Source organism: Haliotis asinina, chromosome 13 (genome assembly GCF_037392515.1).
Source record: "Haliotis asinina isolate JCU_RB_2024 chromosome 13, JCU_Hal_asi_v2, whole genome shotgun sequence".
Lineage (NCBI taxonomy): Eukaryota > Metazoa > Mollusca > Gastropoda > Lepetellida > Haliotidae > Haliotis > Haliotis asinina.
In genome coordinates this window covers 47656526-47679635 of record NC_090292.1, presented here as the reverse complement: position 1 = coordinate 47679635, position 23110 = coordinate 47656526, and the positions used below count along the sequence as shown (strand labels likewise).

The 23110-nt window shown below is 39.5% G+C and overlaps 2 protein-coding genes across 2 annotated transcripts in view; both read right to left on the bottom strand.

The window, feature by feature from the left end:
* Positions 1 to 5888: 5888 nt before the first annotated feature.
* LOC137259613 (myotrophin-like) lies at positions 5889 to 6320 on the bottom strand. The gene has a single exon (XM_067797228.1). The coding sequence runs from the start codon at positions 6318 to 6320 to the stop codon at positions 5889 to 5891; it is 432 nt and encodes a 143-aa protein (XP_067653329.1).
* A 10923-nt stretch (positions 6321 to 17243) lies between these two features.
* Positions 17244 to 23110, bottom strand: part of LOC137259612 (uncharacterized) — a 30228-nt gene continuing 24361 nt past the window's right edge. The window contains exons 7-10 of the mRNA XM_067797227.1: positions 22337 to 22420; positions 20594 to 21724; positions 19921 to 19995; positions 17244 to 19359 (exon numbers count right to left, since the gene is read on the bottom strand). Of these exons, the coding sequence (XP_067653328.1) occupies positions 18194 to 19359; positions 19921 to 19995; positions 20594 to 21724; positions 22337 to 22420 (2456 nt within the window). The 3' untranslated portion in view covers positions 17244 to 18193. The remainder of the gene's footprint in view (positions 19360 to 19920; positions 19996 to 20593; positions 21725 to 22336; positions 22421 to 23110) is intronic.

Below are 23110 nucleotides of genomic sequence, written 5' to 3'. Positions count from 1 at the left end.
CATCCCACTGTTCATAACTTAAATAATGTAAAACTCAGTTACGCTAAAGCTCGAAGAACGTTCGAACACATTAAACTTCATCCTTGGAAAAATTACGTTTCCAAAATAAATTACCGTACTCCTATGTCAAGGGTATGGAATATGATCCAAAAAATTAAAGGCAAGGGTTCCAAATCCAGTAGTATTCAGCATCTCAAAAATGATAATAACATACTAACTGAAAAATCTGATATTGCAAACAAGTTGGGTGAAACTTTTGCTAAACATTCGTCCTCCTCAAATTATCATCCAAAATTCCAGACTTATCAAACACACCAAGAGAAGAAACCAGTGAATTTTAAATCTGATAATGCTGAAGATTATAATGAGGTATTTTCATTACATGAACTTCATACTGCGCTATCGCAGGCTCACGATACTGCAACAGGATCTGATGATATCCACTATCAACTCTTAAAACACTTGCCTGAATCATGTCTCGAAACGTTACTTGGCATATTTGACCATATTTGGATAACATAACATTTTCTCCCTCCATAGTTGTTCCCATTTCAAAGCCTGGGAGGGATCATACAGATCCATCAAATTACCGACCTATTTCCTTAACTAGCTGCGTTTGCAAAACCATGGAGCGAATGGTAAATAACCGCTTAGTCTGGTTTTTGGAAACAACAATCTGATTACTGATATACAATGTGGTTTTCGTAAAAACCGAAGCACAACTGACCACTTGGGTTTTTTGGAATCATTTGTTAAAAATATTTTCATTAAAAAACAACATGCAGTATCAATCTTGTTTGATCTTTAAAAAGCATATGATACTACTTGGAAGCATGGTATTTTGAAAGATTTATATTCTTTTGGGTTGAGAGGTCGCTTGTCTCAGTTTATATCTATTTTTTTTAAATGACAGACAGTTTCAAGTACGTGTGGGATCAACCCTCTCAGACTACTTTCATCAAGATCAGGGTGTTCCACAAGGCAGTATTTTGTCTGTGACTTTATTTAGTATTAAAATCAACAGTCTTTCTAAGGTTTTAAGTGATTCAGTAGATGGATCACTATTTGTGGATGATTTTAATGTTTCTTGTAGAGGTAGAAATATGCATACAATAGAGAGACAGTTACAAAGTTGTCTCAATAAAATTGAAAAATGGTTTGAAAACGGGTTTACATTTTCTATAACAAAAACAAATTGCTTGCATTTCTGCAGAAAGTATAAACCGCATAAAGATCCAGAAATATTTTTAAATAGCGTTCCGTCTCTTGGACTTAGAGTGAAACCTTTTCTGTCTGCCTGCGGCATTGAGCTAGCCAATATATCTCCTTCCCGTCTACTTTCGTCTCCTCCTTGGCAGTTAGTTAGACCCGAAGTTGACCTAACACTGACAAGGTTTAAAAATCAGAAAGAAATGAATTACAATATAAACAAGAATATAATCAATTAAAAAGTAACTATAATACATACAAATCTTTATTTACAGATGGGTCCAAGGACGGTGGCGCAGTAGCTTGTGCCACTGTCATTGGATCCAGAACAATATCTTTCAGGTTACCGGATAATAGTTCCTTTTTCGCAGCAGAAGCAAACGCTATATGAACGTCTCTTAAATATATTGAAAGACATCCTAGACATAAACAGTATATTATCTATTCCGACTCTCTTTCTTGCCTCCGGGCAATTAAAAACCTGTCATGTAAACATCCACTTTTAATAGAAATTATTTAATAATCTTGCTACTGGCCAATACGACATCGTCTTTTGTTGGTTACCCAGCCATGTAGGCATTTCTGACAATACAATGGCCGATCTTGCTGCCAAGGCAGCACTCAACAATCTGTGACACCACTTCTTATTCCATACTCTGATCATAAAGCTACAATTAGATCGTATATCCGAGATCTGATGCAAAAGAGGTGGGACACCCAAGTGGGTGTAAATAAATTACATGCAATAAAACCGTATATTGGTTATACCTACTTGGCTTGTCAGTCCAGATTTGAAGAGGTCATCATGTGGCGATGTCACATTGACCACACAAGACATACACATAAATAAAGGTGACGATCCTCCGTTTCGTATCCCTTGTGATGAAAGAATAACAGTCAAGCAGGATATGCTTGACTGTGTTGAGTATTCCATCACAAGGGATCAGTATCTTAATTCCCAAACTATGAAGGCTCTTTTTTATGACAGAAGTTGTCATTTAATCATTGCATTTTAAACTATTGTCCTCCTGAAAGTGTACGTAAAAATTACATGAAATAAAACCGTATATTGGTTACACCTACTTGGGTTGTCAGTCCAGATTTGAGGAGGTCATTATGAGGCGATGTCGTATTGGCCATACGACATATACTCATGAATACCTTTTGAAAGGTGAGGATCCTCCGTTCTGCATCCCTTGTGATGAAATAATCACAGTCAAGCATATCTTGCTTGATTGTGTTGAGTATTCCATCACAAGGGATCAGTATTTTAATTCACAAACTATGAATGATGTTTTTAGTAATATTAACCCTCATTTAATTATTGCATTTTTAAAGGAATTTGATTTGTTAATTGAACTGTAAATAGATAAATATTTTTAAATTGGAAGATTGAATTAGTAACTAAAATCGTTTGTGACTGTACCCTCGAAGGGGGTTGAAGTACTGTAAAATAATTGTCCTCCTGAGAGGGTACGTAAGTCCAAAAACATTTCAAGTAAATTTAAGTTTTCCAGCTTTTTAATCGTAGAATAAGTGTCTTTTTACTTTTTATAGCTGAAGGGATGATATAAATCCAGCTAAGGTCTATGCAGGAAGCAAATATACTGTAAGTCCGCATGGTCCTCAGTATGGTGATCTGCCTTCAGTTGTTGGCAACCTATAGCTCATTTATATATTGTACTGTCCTCTATAGATAAATCTTTTTAGGTCTATTCACTAGTTTTACATTCTACTCTGTGATATCCTAGTTAGTTTTACAGTCCTTCGTCGACAGGGTTTTACAATGTATGTGCTATTAATTCATTTGTATTTTCATAATTACTCGTTCTCGTCACGATATGGCTGCAATATTGCCTATGTGAGGTTAAATATTAACTCACTCACTTTTACGACAAGCATGGTTTGCCAAAGATTGATTCTAAGCCGGATTTTCACGTTTTCACGTACTGTGTCAGAGTCACAACTGTCACCTGTTTCACGTCTGCAAGCCACCAGTAGATATCGACGACGACGATAGTGTAAAAATAGAGATGTGAACCTTCGACAGAGAGGATAGTGTTTACAAAGGCCTGTCATGAAACCACCATAATGTATGTTTTACATTCAGCTGCGACAAATGCATTTTTGAATTCCTCGTGGATTTTAGAAAAAAAACAAGAACAAAGCAAATGGTCTTTGTCAGCAGTACAAAGTGTAGAACTATATTTGGTGTAAGAACGAACACTATGCTGGTAAAGCTATGTTTATGTGACACGCAAACGCAGAACAATTGTTGTTTACGTTTTTACACGGTGTAGCATTTTCTCATATTGTCAGACATTCATTGACTTACGAAATTGTCAGTGTTTCTGACTGACGCGGAATCACAGCCTTTCTAACTTCTCCATGCAGCAATAACTGAATGAATGAATGAATGGTCTTGAAGACTCTGATTACTTACGTCACGTTCATGTACAAACGACTCCTGAATAAAAGCATGATTCTTCAGTAAGTCCTGGGTGCCGATGTCATTGACTTCGAGATTTTGAAAAAACGTCTCTCATAGGTGGCGATGTCCTATGTCAACATTGTTGTTTATATACTGACGATACAATTTGAGGCAACACCTGATTTGATGTGATGTAAATGAAACCATTCAAATGAATGCATTTAGGAGATAAACATCATGTGTTGGCCAATTTCCGGGTGTTATTGAGTATTTGAAGCACGGGAATGCTTAGAGGTTTAAATAAATAAATAGCGTATCGAAATTTTTAAATGATTCAATTGATGGATCGTTATTTTCAAATGAAATACTCCTGTGCTTCAAATACTCAATAACACGCGAAAATTGGCCAACACATGATGTTTATCGACATTGTAAACAAAAAAGTAAACCAAAGGGGTTTTACTGTCTGCCCTTGTTTACATGGAGTAGGGGTACAGCAGTGAAGTGTCATCAGCTGGCCGTTTCAGCTGGTTCCCATGGTAGCATCTGCAGTTGCTCATTTGTGACGTCATTCTAACTTTACGTCACAATATGATTTGGATGACGTCACCACTGTTGATGACACAGCAAAACAATTGTTTACGTGTCAATACGCAGTGAATAGTCTTGCAGTTTCCGGGAATCTAATACCATTTGATCATGTTTTTCAACCAATCAGATTACACAACACAGTAACTTTTGGTTTACAATGAATCAATAACAGTTTTCAGTGGCCTACATATTCGTCTCACCAGTTAAGAAAACAACATGCTCGTGCATTAAGTGTTTTGCTCGTGCTTGCTTGTGAAACTGATGCATGTACATATTTACCAATACATTGTTTCGAGAGTAGTGCTGTGTGAGTTGACGATTTAGTAAAATCGATCACAACCAAAATGGCCAAATGAGAGAAGGTGACATGTCCTTGCGACTGATTACAAGACGCATTAGCGTCTGTCACAGCGCCATCAGCAAGTTCGTGAAAGAAACCGCAAGACAGGTGAAGTCAAGGATGTTGCTGGTCGAGGTTGACTCAGAAAGGTCGATTTGATGGATGATCGACGTCTGCTAAGATCCGGGTTTGATTCCCCACGTGGGTACAGTGTGTGAAACCCATTTCTGGTGTCCCCCGCCAGGGTGTTGCTGGAATATTGCTAAAAGTGACGTAAAACTAAGGTAACTCACTCACGCTATCATATGCACATGTATAACGTAAAGCTCACATCATCGTTTCTGTTTGTCTGCCACCAAGACGATTTAAAGACTTATCCCATGTTTATAAGTAAGATTTCAGCATTATCATTGGCGACTTGACGAAACACACATGTCACTGAACACTAATAGGCTGTTTTCAAAATTGCGTTCAATGGATAAATATCCAATATTTACATTTACACGCATACATACATACAGTAAACGATGCCGCAATGACGAATTACGACGTGCATAATTACTGCCGGTCGTTTCAGCAAATGTATTTCACCAATAAACAGAATGTCAGACAGAAGTGGAGGCGATATAATTGTCCTTCTGGTATCCAGGAAAAAATAAAACTGAGACGTTTTTGGTGACGTTCAATTTTGTATATTGTGCGTTTAGTGACTGAATGGGTGCATGTGCTGCCGTAACATGATTAAATCTTGCAATAATCAGCTGCACACTTCCATTCTCCTTTTGTTAAGCAACAGCGACGACATGGTGTTTGAGTAACACTGCTTGTGTTGTGTGGCATGGAGCCAGCATTGCCCTGCTCCAGCTGGCTGAGAAGATGGCGGGGCGCCTCAGTGTATGTATGTGACTTCATCAGCAGTGTGATGTCACTGTCACTGTACAAATGGCACCACGTCAGCTGAGTGTCTGAGGTCACAGAGTGCGGCGACATGTAAACAAACAGTTTGTTGATGTGTGTTTCACGATTCGCGATATTCTCAGAACCAAATTAACACAGAATTATGTCAAGACGGGAGACGTTTACGTACAATCACTCATAGTTTATGTTTACACTCACTTCACAATTGTCTTACCTTATCCTGCGAGGCTCCAAACACAAAACATGACAAAGTGTCTGAAAATACATTCAACAACTTGTATTTATATTCACAAAGAATACAAAAAATCACCTGAATCGTGACACACAACTATGTGAACGGCACGCACGTCAGTGTTCATAACGACATCTTCTCCGTCTCTGTCCACACCAACACTGTCGTCAGTGTGCACCACGTGACACCAGGAGATCCATCACTCGCTGATCTCCCATGAGTCTCGCCATGTCGGCCGCTGTCTGCCCGTCGTTGTACCTGGCGTTGACGTCTACCCTGTCCAGGAACAGGATCAGCTTCACAGTCTCACGGTGTCCACCATAACAGGCGAAGTGAAGGACGTTGTTACCGTCACTGTCCACCAGTGACACATCAGCCCCGCTACCCACCAGGAACTCCACCATATCCCTTCGTCCATAGTATGCTGCCATCATCACCGGTGTCCAGCTCCACCTTCTATAGTTGATGTCCACGTGACCCGCTGCCAGGATCAGCTTCACTCTCTTTAGGTCACCGTCCTCGCTGGTGTGGTAAAGGTCGCGGCCTGCTGGAGCTGATGGGGTCAGTGTAAGATAAAGTAAACTATGTACACCAGACATCTTTGTCACACATCTACAATGTTTACACCTGAACAGTTTAAAAAAAACTATAAACATGAACGGTGCAACGAAACAGTCTGTTCACCCTCATGGTTAGGGTTAAGTTAGGGATGCATATTCTACGGGGACTTCATATATCAGCATATATTATTGTCACAATGTTATTGTTATAAGATAAACAAATAAAAACATATGCACATTTACCTATTCATAATTCCTTGTAATGGAATAACTACCTTTCAGTGTTCAAGAAATCTGTCTGACCCGTTGGAAATTCAGATCAAAACCCCCAACAATATCTTTCCAACACTTAATATTTAGAACTTAATACCTTTCATAACAATGCACTTTAGTACAGATTAAATTTTCAGTTTACGTAACTCGCAAAACATTCAATGTAAATTTAAGTCTACCAGGATTTTAATCGTAGTATTCTTGTTGTTTTAATTTTGGCTAGCATTTTGTACACTCGCCAAAAGCTGAAGGGATGATATAAATCCAGCTAGGGTCCATGTAGGTAGCAAAGGTACGGTAAGTCCCCATGGTCCCTAGTGCGGTGATCTACCTTCAGTTATTGGCGATCTATAGCCTGTTTTTATATTGTATTGTCTAAACAGTGCTATTAGTTTTAACTTTTCATGCTAGTTTTTATTGAAATTGTGATATTCTAGTTATTTAACTGTCCTTCGTTGACAATTTTTTTCAACTTGCATATATTTCACTTAAGTGTACTCGTCACGATATGGCTGAGATATTGCCGATGTGACGTTAAATATTAACTCACTCACTTAAATTTTCAACTTGTACTGTTCAATAATCATCTGGCTATATCAATAATACGAATTTAAAAATGGCTTTCCTTGATGTCTTAACGCTACCCTCTGCGTTTAAGGTACCTGGTTTTTGAGCAATTCCGTAAATTCTAATGTGAAGCAAATGAACACGACTATGACGGTAACACCTGTGTTAACCTTACGTCAAATGTCAGAAGATCTCCCAACTTTCCCAATTTCCAGATGTAACGTCGCGGCTTAAAACTACTTCTGTAAATAGGTCAAGCTCGTAAGGTCGCTGCTCATATTCGGGCGGGAAAGGGTATGCGTCGTAATTGTTGAATGTCATTCAAGCAACTTGAAAAACTGCAGCGTATTAATTATAATTTATCATGCATTCTTTCCAGTCCATTCTCAACACATTGGCTACGATCAAAGGTAAGAAGTCCAGGGCTACGGCAGTGAAGAAAGTGATGAGGACCCAAGGCAACACACATCCTGCCCACATCGACCTTCGTCCAGCAAAGAAGCAGGTGCACGGTGAGTTCAGCAGCAACCTTGGACACCAGAAGGTCATCTCCTTCCAGCACGTGCCCCAGCAATCAGTCAGAGACAGACGCTACCCAGTCACCAATCCACGGGTGGCTACAGCAAAAATCAGATGTCAACCATGTGGTGGAACCAGTACCAGAGACCGAGCAACTATTTCTGGGACCGTCATGCTGTGCCTCCACTTCTCAAGTGCCGCGCAACTATTACTCTAAGAGGGGGAATGGGTGAGTGGTGCACCGCCAACTGTAACGCCAACTTCTGCCCCGGCGTTATCCGTCTGCCAATCGAGCCGTCCTACCTATCTTCCTCCTTTGAACGACTAGCAGTAACGTAACTACCATCTAACCATCATGTGACATATTGAGCTAAGGCAGCAACGTTTGTATTCAGATGAAGAAGATGCAGATTTTCAGGTGTGTTTCTCACTAACCAGTATTGGACAATTTAGTATACGAGTGAGTGAATGCATTCTTCCTTCAAGGGGCACGATATTCGGGTAAACTGATACATGAATACCCTCAGATCAAAGTGTGACCTGTTGCTGGGTGAGAAAACCCATCACTTGAGACAGTAAACCAATGGTCAAATTTTGAATGAGTGCTCTCCGATTGATTCATGCAAGGGAGATAATCCATGAAATGCCGTAAGAGTGCATGATGTCTAACCGATGTTCAGTGAATGAGCGCTCTTTGATTGATGTAGTCAAGGGAGGTAACCGATTACATGAAGTGAGTATGTATGATGGTATATATGTATTTCCTATGTAGCTTCCACTTTGTATATATCTAATTACATTGGCAGTGACGGCGGTTCCTTTTTAACATAAAATATCATCCGTTTTGTGCTTTTATTGAAGCCAGTGCAGGCAATAGAAGCGGGAGTGAGTGGGTTGTACAGAATAGTTATCCATCAAAGCCTTTCATTGATAAAAAAAGAAAAAGTAAATGATTATAATTATGGAAATTATTATAATTATTATATTATCGACATTATCATAATTTAATTTTGTGACAGAAAAAGAGAGTGTATTTTTTCAAACAATATACAAATAAGGATTGTATTCATGGTCTGTTTTTAGCCTGTGTTCAGGAGGCTCTTTTGTCAATAATCCATGGCCAAACTTGTCACCACACACGAGTAATATTAATTTCATTCAGACATTTTTGGCACAGCTGCTCACGTTACGTCTCCGATATTTATCGATAATCGATCAATAACTGATCAGTATTTAGTTAACCATTATTGGATTGGTCTGTATCGACAGCTTGACCTAGAAGAGGCTCTACAGACTCATCACTGCACAGATTTGGTTGTCATGTTGGGTGTCACACTAGCTGTCCTTGACGCCATAGTTCGGGTCATCTGTGCATGTCGTTCTGCACATTACCCAAACACAAAGCTGGTATGTAACTAAGCTAACGGGCACGAAAAACACACCTAATCAAAATCACTGATATTACAAAACGACAAAGCACCATTATGTGGCTGGAAGAGGCAATTGTATTTTAATGCCAGATGTATGGGCATATCACAAAGTAGCAACAATAACAAGTCCATTAAGTCAACGTATAAATGAAGGAGTGAATTCCAAATTATCACATTACACTTGGGTATCGATTCTGGTTTTGAAATCAGATAAAAATGAAATGAAAACAACAAATAACTAGCATTTTCTGAGAAAGCTTACAGTCATCTGATCATCAATACATTCGAATATATGATAATACAGTCAAAACGAAGGCTTCAGGCCCATATACAATGAAAATGAAGCGGCAGTGATGCAGCTTATATAATGTATGTATGTATGTATGTATGTATGTATGTATGTATGTATGTATGTATGTATGTATGTATGTATGTATGCATGCATGCATGCATGCATGCATGTATGTATGTATGTATGTATGCGTGTGTGTGTGTGTGTGTGTGTGTGTGTGTGTACGTACGTATGTATGTATGTATAATGATTGTGTGTTTATGGTGTTAGTGCTATATATAAAAAGCATCCAACCACAATGATATCCGCTCAAGGATGCCCAAGTGGGCTAGTAAATAGCTAATCGATCACATGAACGTAATTTTATCTGTGATCAATTAAATTTGAATTATTCTCAATGTAAAACTTTAATAGTTTTGATATTCTGATTGTATTTCAATTAATACAATTTTATTCAATCTTAATTTTTATCTAGTTTCCAAGAGACCTTTATTTACTTTAAATACATTTTTTGTACTTTCAATGTAACCTAAGTTCTTTATTGCATTTTATTTCATTGTTGTATTGTATTGCATGGTGTGTGTTATTATATGTTTAGCATTGACTGACTGGGGTGTGTTTTTCTGTGTCAGCGTGAGGAGGTGCAGGAGGAGTCAAGGGATGCAACTGTTATAGCATGTTTTTAGAAATATTTTTGTCATAAGTGACAAATATTGATCTGTTATCTAGTGCTATATCTTTTTATTATTTATTAGATATATGTTTGATCCATATTTGTCTGAAAATAAAACAGTGAATCTTATTGTATCTTTTGTTTTTCTTTATGTATACGTGATGATTGTACACAAACTCCTTATATTGTCTTTGCCAACCAGGAGTAACAAGAATGTTATATGCAATGACACACATTGAATGACTCCTGTGAACCCGAGTAAATGAAATGCTGTGGAAAGTTTTCTGGCAACAGAAACTCTGCGGAAACCTGATGGAGTCTTGGTAACTGAAACTCTGCGGAAACCTGATGGAGTCTTGGTGACTGAAACCCTGCGGAAACCTGATGGATCTCTAACTTAACTGAAACTCAACGGAAACTTGTTGGAGCATGGGTAACGGATACCGTGCGGAAACCCTTAGAAAGTGGGTAATTGACAGTTTCCGTCATTGCGGAAACTCAGTGTAAAAGAACGGAAACTCACTGGATTCTTGGTGGAAACTGAAGTTTCAGTCCACTTTCCATCAGGTTTCCGCACTGCGGAAACCAGGTTATTTTTGCTGTGACGTCGTCTATTGATACTAGACACAAAACAAAGTTGAATCATTCTGTTGCAGACTTTTCTTTCCCGTATTACATTCTCGCATTCCTTTCACATAGCACGTAATTGACTAAAGTGCGTTAGTGCAATTACAAACTGGAAATTAAGGTTAACCTTAGTAAAGTACCGGATGCTTCATGAAAAGAGCCCCGGGTCTGGTATTTCATCAGTAAGTGTCAAGATATAATGGCTACATATGAACTTAACTAATACTGGACACAACCTCAACGTCAGGGAAAGGTCCCTGTTTCGAGTTCTGGTCACTTCATGCAGCAAGACCTGCTATTTACAACGACGACTACTGAAGTAGTGGACGTGATGGTGGTCCAGCATCACTTCCCCTTATGGCTTTATTTATGTACAAAAATAGTCCATCGATGGTTGAAAAATGACAAATAGTGTCAACCGTTGTTTGACGTCCCCATATTTTTAATATTTAATGCCGATATTTCATCGGAGGTAACGGCACCCGTGGCGACCAACCTCCTCGTGGTGGGTGCTGGGTAACGCTAAGTGCTCGCCAACACCCCCGTAGTGGACCCGGTGGCATATTTGGTCTACCAACCTGTTTGCCGCGGGTTGCGGCCCTGTGTCGGTGTAGGAAGGGATCCTGGTGGTTGAGGGCAATAGGGGCCTGCAATCGTGTTCCTGTTGCTCAATACACCACTTCGGCCCTGACTTCACCTAGACGGGTGGTTGAATGGGCCCGGTTCAACCAATCGGCTGGTCATGTCGAGCCCTGTGCATTACATGTATTTGCACAAAAACTTTTATTCTGAATGAACTGTATTGTTACTTTTAGGCTTCGACTCTGTTTAGTTGTCAAACATTACTTGAGTAGAAATATGTCATATATATATTTGCCTAGAGTCTTACATGCCCAGAAGGCGATGGCTCATGGGCCGATCTGGTAGGATTTATCTTTCTGGGATATTTTCCTGCTTGAGTATACCTTCCTAGTATCCTTGGTGCCGTTTGCTGGAGACCCACATACAGTAGGTATTGTCCTCGTTGACACTCTGTGGTGGGCGGGGAGTTAGGAGGGTGAATCTTATTCAATACCACCATGGCACCCCCACTGAAAAAACGTTCGTATTAATCTGATGATTCACTATCTTCTGAGGATGAAATTCAAGAAGTTCTCCCAAATCCTGATCATTGGTCACGCTTTTTGGTCATGTCAGCACCAAATGATGGTCCACTAAAATTGAATCCTTTTGCCATATCAAAAGGTACAGAAGGTTTAGCTGGCGATGTCAAAGAAATCAAGAAGCTACGTTCTGGATCTCTTCTGGTCGAGTGTAAAAAGAAAAGCCAGTCACAAATACTTCTTTCAAACAAATCACTGGCTAATGTTCCTGTTGACGTGTCCCCTCACAGAGCACTCAGTAGTTGTAAAGGCATTGTCCCTGATGTGGAACGTTGCCTTTCAGAGACATGGATGAGAGTGACATCATTTCAGAATTACGCTCACAAGGTGTAACTGCTGTTCAGAGAAAATGGCATATTAAAGACCAATACCTATTTATTTATATTTGGTCTTCCGACACGTCCGGAATCATTGAAGGCTGGTTATTGTCACTTAAGGTGCTACAGATGTCAGAAATATGGCCATGACTCTAAATCATGCCGTAGTCCGGCTGCTTGTCATCGATGTCGAGGCACCTGTGAAGATGGCAAACTCTGTGATAAACATCCACCTTGTGTAAACAGCTCTGGAAATCATCCTTCGTCGTTCAGAACATGCCCTACATGGGAACGCCAGTCAAAACTTTCGAAAGTAAAACATGAACGTAATGTCTCTTTCCTACAAGCAAGGAAACTTGTACTAGCTCTTGAAAAACCAGGCCCATCTTATGCAACTGCTGCTTCAGTCGAAACTCCAACTTCTAGATCGGTTTCATATCAGTCAGTATGTTGTCAAACTGATTATACATGGATGGAATCCTCTACTCCAATCCTTACTACATCTCATCGACAGTCATCTAGTTCTTCATCTCAAACGGATGATCCATCTACAGTTGTCTCACCCTCGCCAATGACTTCAACAGTGAACCTGCAGTCGGTACCAAAACCATCGTGTGATTTGAAAAAGCCAACCAAAAAAAACACTGACCATTCTAATCGTTCTGATCGTATTCCAAAGGGTCAGCGTGACCCTGTACGGATACACAATCGTTTTCAAACCTTAGAGGACATGGATGTATCTCCTCTCCCTCATCGGTGCACCACCAGTAAGTCGCCTAGAAAAGGGAAACACAGATCCCCTGTACAACCACCTTTAACATGAGCGTTTCTAGTTCAATTATTCAATGGAATTGCAGAGGTCTTAGGACCAATCTCAATGATTTGCCCTAGGACCTCCTTCTCCCCACCAGGGACTAAAGCAACTGGAGGATCTTCAATTTTAGTCCGACAGGGTGTGATTCATAGCCCTGTTTTACTTCATACCAATCTTCAGGATGTTGCAGTTAGAATAACTCTACACATTGTTTTTACTGTGTGCTCTCTTTACATTCCCAACATCGTTGCTTCAATTAACTGATCTTCAAGCACTTCACGACCAACTTCCAAAGCCCTGCATCATTATGGGTGATCTCAGTGGTCATAACCTACTATGGGATAGTGTGCATACAAGCAATAAAGGACGGTTACTTGAAGAGTTCATGTCAAATAATGATTTATGCATTTATAACGACGGCTCACACACTTATCTACATCCTGGGAATGGTACTTATTCTAGTCTTGATTTATCTGTCACTGACTCAATCTTCCTGAATGAATTTGAATGGTCCGTCCATGACGACCTTTGTGAAAGTGATCACTTCCCTACAGTTCTAACACCTGTAACCCCTTCTGATGTTCCTTCGTCATCCAGATGGAAGACTAACTGGCCTTTATATGAAACTCTCTGTGCTGACAAACTTAAACCTGAACTTTTCACTCATGTTGTTGACGCTATAAAATGTTTTACTGATGAATTGAACAAAATAGGCAATGAGTGTATCCCTAAGTCCTCTGCAACTCCACACATTAGAAAACCGTGGTTCAACGATGATTGCAAACAGGCTAGGAAGGCACGGAAAAAAGTTGAACATTATTTCCGCCGCCATCCTATGGTCCACAATTTCAACAAATATAAAATTGTTAATGCTAAAGCTCGGTGTACTTTTATGCAAAGTAAACGCCATTCTTGGCGAATGTATATATCAAAGATCAATGCACGTATCAAAAGTAATGAATATGATTCAGAAACTTAAGGGTGAGGGTACTAAATCCAGCATTCAAAACCTTCAAGATGGTGATCAGCTATTGACTAACAAATCAGATATCGCAAATAAACTGGGTGAAACCCTCGCCAAACACCCCTCTTCTTCAAATTATGTACCTGAATTTCAGAAATATACAAATCAGCAAGACAAAAAGCTATAAATTTCAGTTCAAATGAAATATTCTCTATTCATGAGCTCAAGACTGCTCTTGAACAAGCTCATGATACTGCTACAGGAGCTGATCATATACATCATCAACTCCTGAAACACCTACCAGAATCTTGTTTAGAAACCCTTTTAAATATATTTCATGACATCTGGACTTCGGGAAAATTTCCGTCTTCATGGCGAGATGCTATACTAGTCCCAATCTCTAAGCCTGGACGTGACGATACTGATCCTTCAAATTATCGACCAATTTCTCTCACAAGCTGTGTTTGTAAAACCATGGAACGCATGATAAACAATAGACTAGTTTGGTACTTGGAAACAAATAACCTTATAACTGATATACAGTGTGGTTTCCGTAAAAACAGATGTACTGTCGATCACTTAGTGCGTTTAGAATCATTTGTTGAAAACGCACTAATTAACAAACAGCATGCTGTGTCTATATCTTTTATGTAGAAAAAGCTTGTGACACTACGTGGAAAATGGCATTTTGAAAGATTTGCATGACTTTGGACTGCGAGGCCGATTGCCTCAATGTAGTTTCAACTTTTTAAATGACAGACAATTTCAAGTCCGAATGGGTTCTACCCTGTCAGATCATTATAATCAGGATCAGGGTGTCCCACAAGGCAGTATTTTATCTGTCACTTTATTTAGCATTAAAATCAACAGTTTACCTAAGGTTTAAAATGATTCGATTGATGGATCACGTTTTGTGTATGATTTTAATATTTCTTGTCGCGGTAAAAATATGCATACTATTGAAAGATAACTGCAGCTGTGTTTAAACAAAATTAACTAGTGGTGTTTTGAAAACGGTTTTAAATTTTCTAAATCGAAAACTAATTGTATACATTTCTGTAGAAGATATAAACCGCATAAGGACCCTGAACTATTTCTCAATGGCACTCCCATCAAAGTGGTAAAGGAAGCTAAGTTCTTAGGTATAATTTTTGACTCCCATTTAACCTTTTTACCGCATATTAAGTCCCTTAAAACCAAATGCCTGAAGGTTCTTGACTTGTTGAAAGTCATTTCTAATTGTAAGTGGGGAGGGGATCAAGCTACCCTCCAGCAAATTATCGATCATTGATACGTTCAAAACTTGATTACGGATGCATCATCTATAGTGGAGCCTGCAAAAGCAACCTAAAACTTTTAGATTCTGTTCACAATCAAGCTCTAAGACTTTGTCTTGGCTGATTTCGAACGTCACCCGTCGACACCCGTACGTTGAGGCTGATGAGCCATCTCTTAAACAACGCTGTATCAAATTGTCTTTACAGTATATAACCAAATTATGATCCAACGAGTCAAATCCTGCATTTAACTGTGTCTTTAAACCTCTGTATGAGAATTTGTATAACAATAAGTCTTCTCTTGTTCCGCCTCTTGGACCTTTCTGCTGCTGGCATAATGCTAGACAATATAGCTCCCTCCCGCCTGATTTCCTCTCCTCCATGGCAGTTGGTTAGGCCACAAGAGGACCTTACACTGACTACATTTAAAAAATCAGAAACTAATGGATTACAATATAAACAAGAATATAATCAACTAAACAATAAATATTGCAATTACAAATCCTTATTTACAGACGGCTTCTGCTGCTGTCATTGGATCTAAAACAATATCTTCTAGATTACCCGATAGCAGTTCAATTTTCACGGCTGAAGCAAACGCCATATTGATGGCTCTTAAATATATTCAAAGACACCCTAAGCATCAACAATAAATAATCTATTCAGACTCTTGCCTTGAGGCGATTAAAAACGTATCATGTAAACATCCACTTTTAATAGAAATTATTGAATTATATGATCTTGCTACTGGCCAAAACGACATCGTCTTTTGTTGGTTACCCAGCCACGTTGGTGTGACGGGCAACACAACGGCCAATCGTGCTGCGAAGGTAGCACTGAACAAATCTGTGACTCCACTTCTTATCCCCTACTCTGATTATAAAGTTATTATCAGATCTTATATGCGGGATATAATGCAGAAGAGGTGGGACACAGAAGTAGGTATCAATAAATTACATGAGGTAAAACCCTATGTTGGTTACGACTACTTGTTTTGTAAGTCCAAATTTGAGGAGGTCATCATCCGACGATGCCGCATTGGCCACACCAGGTATACACATCAATACCTATTGAAAGGTGAAGATCCTCCGTTTTGTATCCCTTGTGATGAACGAATCACAGTCAAGCATCTCTTGCTTGATTCTGTAGAATATTCCATCACAAGGGATAAATGTTTTACATCACGAACTTTGCAGGATCTTTTTATTAATCATAATTCTCATTTAATTATTGCTTTTTTAGAGAGTTAGATTTGTTGCCTGAGATGTAAATAGATAAATATTTTTCATTAATAGTTTCAAATAGTAGGTGAGTGAGTGAGTTAATATTTATCGTGACATCGGCAATATCGCAGCCATATCGTGACGAGAACAATGAGAAATACATGATAAATATGGAGAAAATTTGAAACAATCTATACTACTAACGAAGAACAGCAAAGCCACTAGTATATCACAGACATTCATTTAAAAACTAGTAATGATATCTAAAACAGTTTGCTAACAATACAAAATTTCAATTAGTAACTGACATTGTTAGTGGCAGTATTAAGGGGGTTAAAGTACAGTACAATTATTGTCCTCCCGAGAGGGTACGTAAGTCCCATAACATTCGAAGTAAATTAAAGCTCTCCACTGTTTTACTCGTAGCATACGTGTAGTTTTAATATATGGCTAGATATGACGAAATTGCTAACGGCTGAAGGGATGATGTAAATCCAGCTAGGATCCATGCAGGTATCAAAAGTACTGTAAGTCCCCATGGTCCCTACTATGGTGATCTACCTTGTTGGCAATCTATAGCCTGTTTTTATATCGTAGTGTTCTCCGTAATTAAACTGTTTTAGATATCATTACTATATTTAAATGAATGCCTGTGATATACTAGTGGTTTTGCTGTTCTTTGTGAACAGTTTTTAGATTGTGTCAAGTATTATTGATATATATCATGTTTTTGTATTGTTCTCGTCACGATATGGCTGAGATATTGCCGATGTGACGATAGATATTAACTCACTCACTCACTCATCGTGATGTTTGGTTAGTATTTCTTTCTTTTAGCTATTTGATAACATCAGTGATAACAATTGCAAACAATTTGACATTCAATCATCAGGGGAACATCAAAGTATCTTTGAGCATCTGAGGTGCCGCTATTCATATGTTAGTGTAATAAAGATAATACCATTAATATCTACAAGACCCTGACAATCATTATTGTATATTGCACAAGATCAAACACTCTTCAAAAGATCATACAGATGTCTCTTTTCCCCAGCACATGTGATATGCAGTCAACGGTCCTGCAATCAGGTTTTCTTGTGAATAGAACAGTCTTTCAGCAGCCTCCATCTTTAGGTAAATCGGCAACGATGGCTTAAAAGCATCACAAATAAAGCTTGCTCAAAAGTGTGATCCAATCTTTCACAAGCTTCATGACCCTAACATGTTTATTGCTTTGTGTGGTTTCTGTTGCCTAGGTGACACAAATGGTTAATCTGCAATTGGACATGTTCCGAAACTCAAGCTTCAGCTCCTCCAATCCACTGTAGAACTTGTTTACCAGCAGAGAGTGAGATTCTCCACTGAATGACACAACTAGACGTTCTGGAGATCAAGTTTCCACATTTCCATATATAAACACATATATGTTTTCGGACAGGATAATGCCAACGGTGCACAAGGTCACGCTAACATTAAAGAGTATTTGCGAATTGTTGGTCTGAAGTTTAATGAATGGTTTCTGAGCATCAACGCGAGTTTGTGGTTATGTGTCACCAAAGCTCGCTAAATACGATGTTTATTCCTAATGCAGGATATTAACCATCCCAAAACACACGAGTGTGATTACTAACATGTATATATATGTACATTTCCTGTTCCAATATCGACATCTGTCGACAACGATCAACAGCTGAAATCAAGTCCAGGACATATGATGTAGTCGTGGCACAGCTTTATGCTTCAGGATTACCCTATCACTCTTGGGTGTGTGCTTCACTTGGTAGCCAGTCGGCTGGCGTGCGCCTCAGCATATACATGCGACAGGATGATCGATGGGCTGTATGGGTCCACCTTTGTATTATCTCCTTGGCAGACTTGAACATGATCACGAAGGAACTGAATATGACAACATTCCAAGGCAAAGGATGGGTTGAAATCGAACAGGGCATTAGCACAGCCATCGTATATTGTAGGATGTGAAAATCCCGTGATGTCTCCTTTTGTGAAGAATGTGCCACGGAACATTCTGATGGACATGGCTACAGCTGTCCGTGACTTCACTTGAACAACACTATTCACTGTCATCAGCAGATCTTCAATTACTGGATTCTCAGAAGTCTCTAACTCTCTCAGGTTGAGTTTATCTGAACACATGAACATCAGTATGAAGGCAGCCGATTGCCCATTCATTTGACGAATTATTGAAAGAAGTTCCTCTCTCAAGTAAAAGAAGGGAGTCTGGTAAAACTCTTCACCATGCTGCTGAAAATTCGGATATCCAAAAAAGAGTTTGCATGTTTGAGGGAAACCAAGGGAGGAGTCACCATAGCTGCAGACTGACTCTACATTTAGGGATGTTTGGTCATGTTTACAATGATTCATGAAGATGTTCCTCTTGTCTTCTCTGGTGTATTGACAGTGTGACGTGTTTGTGAAGTCAACCACTGAAGACCCTTTGAAGAAATAACTTTCCTGTTCCTCAAGCTGTGCTATTCCACTTGTAACACCAGGGCTGTTTGAAGTGAAAATGGCGTAGACAGTCTCCTGCTTTTTCTTTAATGATGGTGTTCTACGTTTCCTATCAGGCAAAGCTGGGAAGTTCACAAAATATTGATGAAGTTCCACAAGAAAGTTCTTGATGACGGGTTGTTTTGAAACGTGTAGCGTCCTGAAAATATCACGAAATATGAAACACACATTCATTCCACGATGAATGTAATCAGACAAGTTGAATTTGCAAATGTCAACAACAAATATGAGTAGAAATCCCATTTGTTGATAGTGTGACCCTAACATGAGGGCGATGGATGTCTTCCCTCCGCCAGCTGCTCCAGACATTGCCACGTGACCGTGCTTCTCCAGTTCCTCTTGCACCTTCTGGTAGATGGACGTTTGAATGAAGTGCTTCTTCGTTTCAGCCAGCTCATTGTCCAATACATCTGTCAATTAATTTGAAGGTAATGAAAAATATACGCCACATTTCATCAACACACCTAGCAGTGAACAAATCTTCCACCCAGACCGTAATAACAATGACACTCCAGTTGTCATGCTCATTTCTCCATGCACAATGTCCACTCAATGCGCCCAAACAATCTGTGTGTTACTATTATCTCAGATAATCAAAACTGCCTGTTAGGCGCTAGGAGGTTACAGTCACATGACTTTATCCCACATGTGTTTCGTTGTGGCGCAGGACTTAAGTCCTAGAAACTCTCAGTCCTAGATACTTTCGTTCGATGACAGACAGTACATGTTTAAAATGTATGTGAATTCTGTGGTCAACTTTTTTCTTCAAATCTTTTAATTTTAAATCTTCAAATTGATATCTGTTAAATATATACAAGAGGGTCGAATGTTGTAAATGTATACAAGGAGAACATACAAGAGAGTATGGAAAACACAGAATTCAGCTACAACAGATTCCATTTTCACCAAAGTTAAACACCAAAAATAAGGAAATTAGATGCTTTTCCACTGATGAATCCCTACATATTTACCTTGGCTTAACACACCAGAGTTGCAGACTCCTTTCGATGACCTTCCCGCCCTTGAAGATTCCCTTTCATCTAATTCTGATAAAAAAAAAATATATAAGCATTAAAAAACTGTGATTAATTTCCTTAATACTATTGGGGAAACAAGAATAGTTTAATTTTAAAAACTGGCATATTCTTTAAACATGCTGAAGCACTTTGTCTACGGGTTTCATTCTTAATGTTTATTCATACCATGCCTTAGTACAACCAGTCTCCACAACATGGCACATGAGACTTTAGCATACACTATACACAGCCATCACTGCATGGACGGACCACTGATATCTCAGTGTCGACATTACACAAATCACCGTGGCATTGGATGAAACAGGTGAAATAAGATGATGTGTTTTTAACTTTAATTTTTTTCCATGAGCTTTTAGAGATTTTTCAGTAAAATACAGTAAATGCGTAAAGAATTTGCATTACTTTTCGTCATACATAGGAATGGTGAGGTAGCCTAGTGGTTAAATCATTTGCTCGTCACACCAGGTTCGATTCCCCATACGGGTACAATGTGTGAAGCCCATTTCCGGTGTTCCCCGCGTGATACGGCTGAAATATTGCTTACAGTGTCGTAAAACCAACTCACCCACTCACACACTCTTCATAAATAATAGTGGAAACTATATACCAGACAATCTGACTTCCAGGACGTCAGTGTAAACATCTGACAGATACACACGTGGCTCGTATTTGTTGACGAGAGTTGTGTCCCCTTGTTGACCTTGCACGTGTTCATGGATGAACTGGGTCCGGCAGTGCTTCAGAGCAAAGGATGGATTGACGTCGAACAGTGCACAGGCGCACGCGTTATATATGGAACGATGTGAAAAACCTGTTCTATCTCCATTGGTAAAGAAGGTGCCCCGGAATTGTCTGACTGCCATTGCAACAGCTGTTCTGGATGATATCTGTACAACGTCCTCTATCGTTGTAAAGATGGACTCCAGCATTGTGTTGTCTGATTTACGTTCTACTTGGTGAAGGTTGAGGTCACCGTCATAAAGAAACATCACAACAAAGGCAGCAGCCTTATCATCAAGACCTCGAAGAATTTCGAGAAGCTCTTCCCTAAGATAACGGAATGGTGCCTGGAAAAATCGTTCCGAATACTTTTGGAAGTTTGGAAATTCGACAAAGAGTTTACACGCTTGAGGAAAGCCTAGGATTGACTGTTCATATTGACAAATCATGTTTAACTGTATCTTAATATTCTTGCAATGCTGGAGAAATATGCCCTTCTTCTCCTCTGCTGTTAACCTCAGGTCTGTCACGTCTAGGAATGAAGGGCCCTTGAAGAAGATGTCTTCCAGCTCCTCAAGTTGTGATATTCCAGTTTCAACGTAATCCATGTTTGTTGTAAATATAGCATAAACCTTGCGTCGTGGCTCCTCCCCTGTATCCGACCCTTTCCTGGATCCGTGGAGATGTCTCCAAAGTTCCCGGAGAACGTCCCTGAACTGACATAAATCTCTGGAGAAGTCTAGCCTCCTGAATACATCACGAAATATTAAACACACACCCTTTCCAAGATCAGTGTAATCTGATAACTTGAAATTGCAAACGTCTACAACAACAACCAGTTGAAATCCACGTTGTTGATAATGTGACCCTAACATGAGGGCGATAGAAGTCTTTCCCCCACCTGCCGCACCCGACATTGTCACATGACCGTGTTGCTCCAGAATGTCCTTGACCTTCTTGTAGCTGGAGGCCTCTACGAAGACGTCTGTAATTTTGGCTATTTCTCTGTCCACTGCATCTGTTGAATAATATCATTATTATTCCATGAGTTAAGTTTGTTTCGTATAATCGGTGACACCATGATGTCATGCAAATAATGCTCTGATTTTTGTCACAAGCCTCCTCGCCGTTAAGGAATTACACATATGCGCTTGGAATAAATTGATACTTTCCGTCCAAAGGTGAATTTGGAAACAGTTAACCAAGGCCTGAATATCTACAGTCAGGCAATGACACAAGGGATGATACAGCCACGCTCTCATGGCAACTACAGAAAGTGTTTTCATGTTTAGATCTTGTTTTCCATGAAATATTTGTAGGAATTAACGCCGCACTCAGCAATATTGCAGCTATAGGTCAGCGGTCTGTAAATAATAGTCCATTCATCAACAGCATGAGTCCTTGACTCAGGGAATTGGGAACCGATAACATGTGGCAAGTCAGCCAGCCTGACCGCGCGATCCCATTGGTCACTTCTGACGACGAGAATGGGTTACTAATGACCCGGGGTCTTACAATAATATGTGACTGGCAGGTATTACCAAAACATCAGCATAAAAAATAAATCCCACAACCCCCATCCCCCTAAAAAAGCAGCCAAAATAAAAATAAATAAATAATTAAATCTCACCTGGGCTCATGATTCCAGCATTGTCAGATGGCACTCTCCTCAGTACATTCACAGTGTCAGGTGAGTCGTCCACTTCTTTTGTGTCTACAAGTAAACCCTGAGTGTAACTCACGTCTAGCAATGAACCCCTCCTTATCATCAAGCTGATCAACTTTCCTTGCCTTAACACAAAGTAGGTATATCAGATTTAGTTTTGTGTATACTTTAGTCTATAACAGGTTACAGGGTAAATCAGAAGACCACTAGAGCCTTCCCTAGTATCCAACTGAGTTGTTGTATAGGCGTCAGTCTGTAACATGTTACAGGGTAAATCAGAAGACCATTAGAGCCTTCCCTAGTGTCCAACTGAGTTGCTGTATATGCGTCAGTCTGTAACAGGTTACAGGGTAAATCAGAAGACTATTAGAGCCTTCCATAGTGTCCAACTGAGTTGCTGTATAGGCGTCAGTCTGTAACAGGTTACAGGGTAAATCAGAAGACTATTAGAGCCTTCCCTAGTGTCCAACTGAGTTGCTGTATAGGCGTCAGTCTGTAACAGAATACAGCGTACATTGCATCACCAGATGAGCCTTTTCTGGCCTCCAACTACGTTGTTGTATGGGGTTAAGTTTGTAACAGTTGACCCGGTGCATCAGTGCCCATGTTGCTAATTGATTTGGTGAAGGCTAAGCAATGCTATCGCACCTTAGGTTAAAGATATTGCAGAAAACGTTGCAGTGATTTCATTCTAGAAAAGGTATACATACTGTGGATGTCTGCACGTCTTCCCATGGC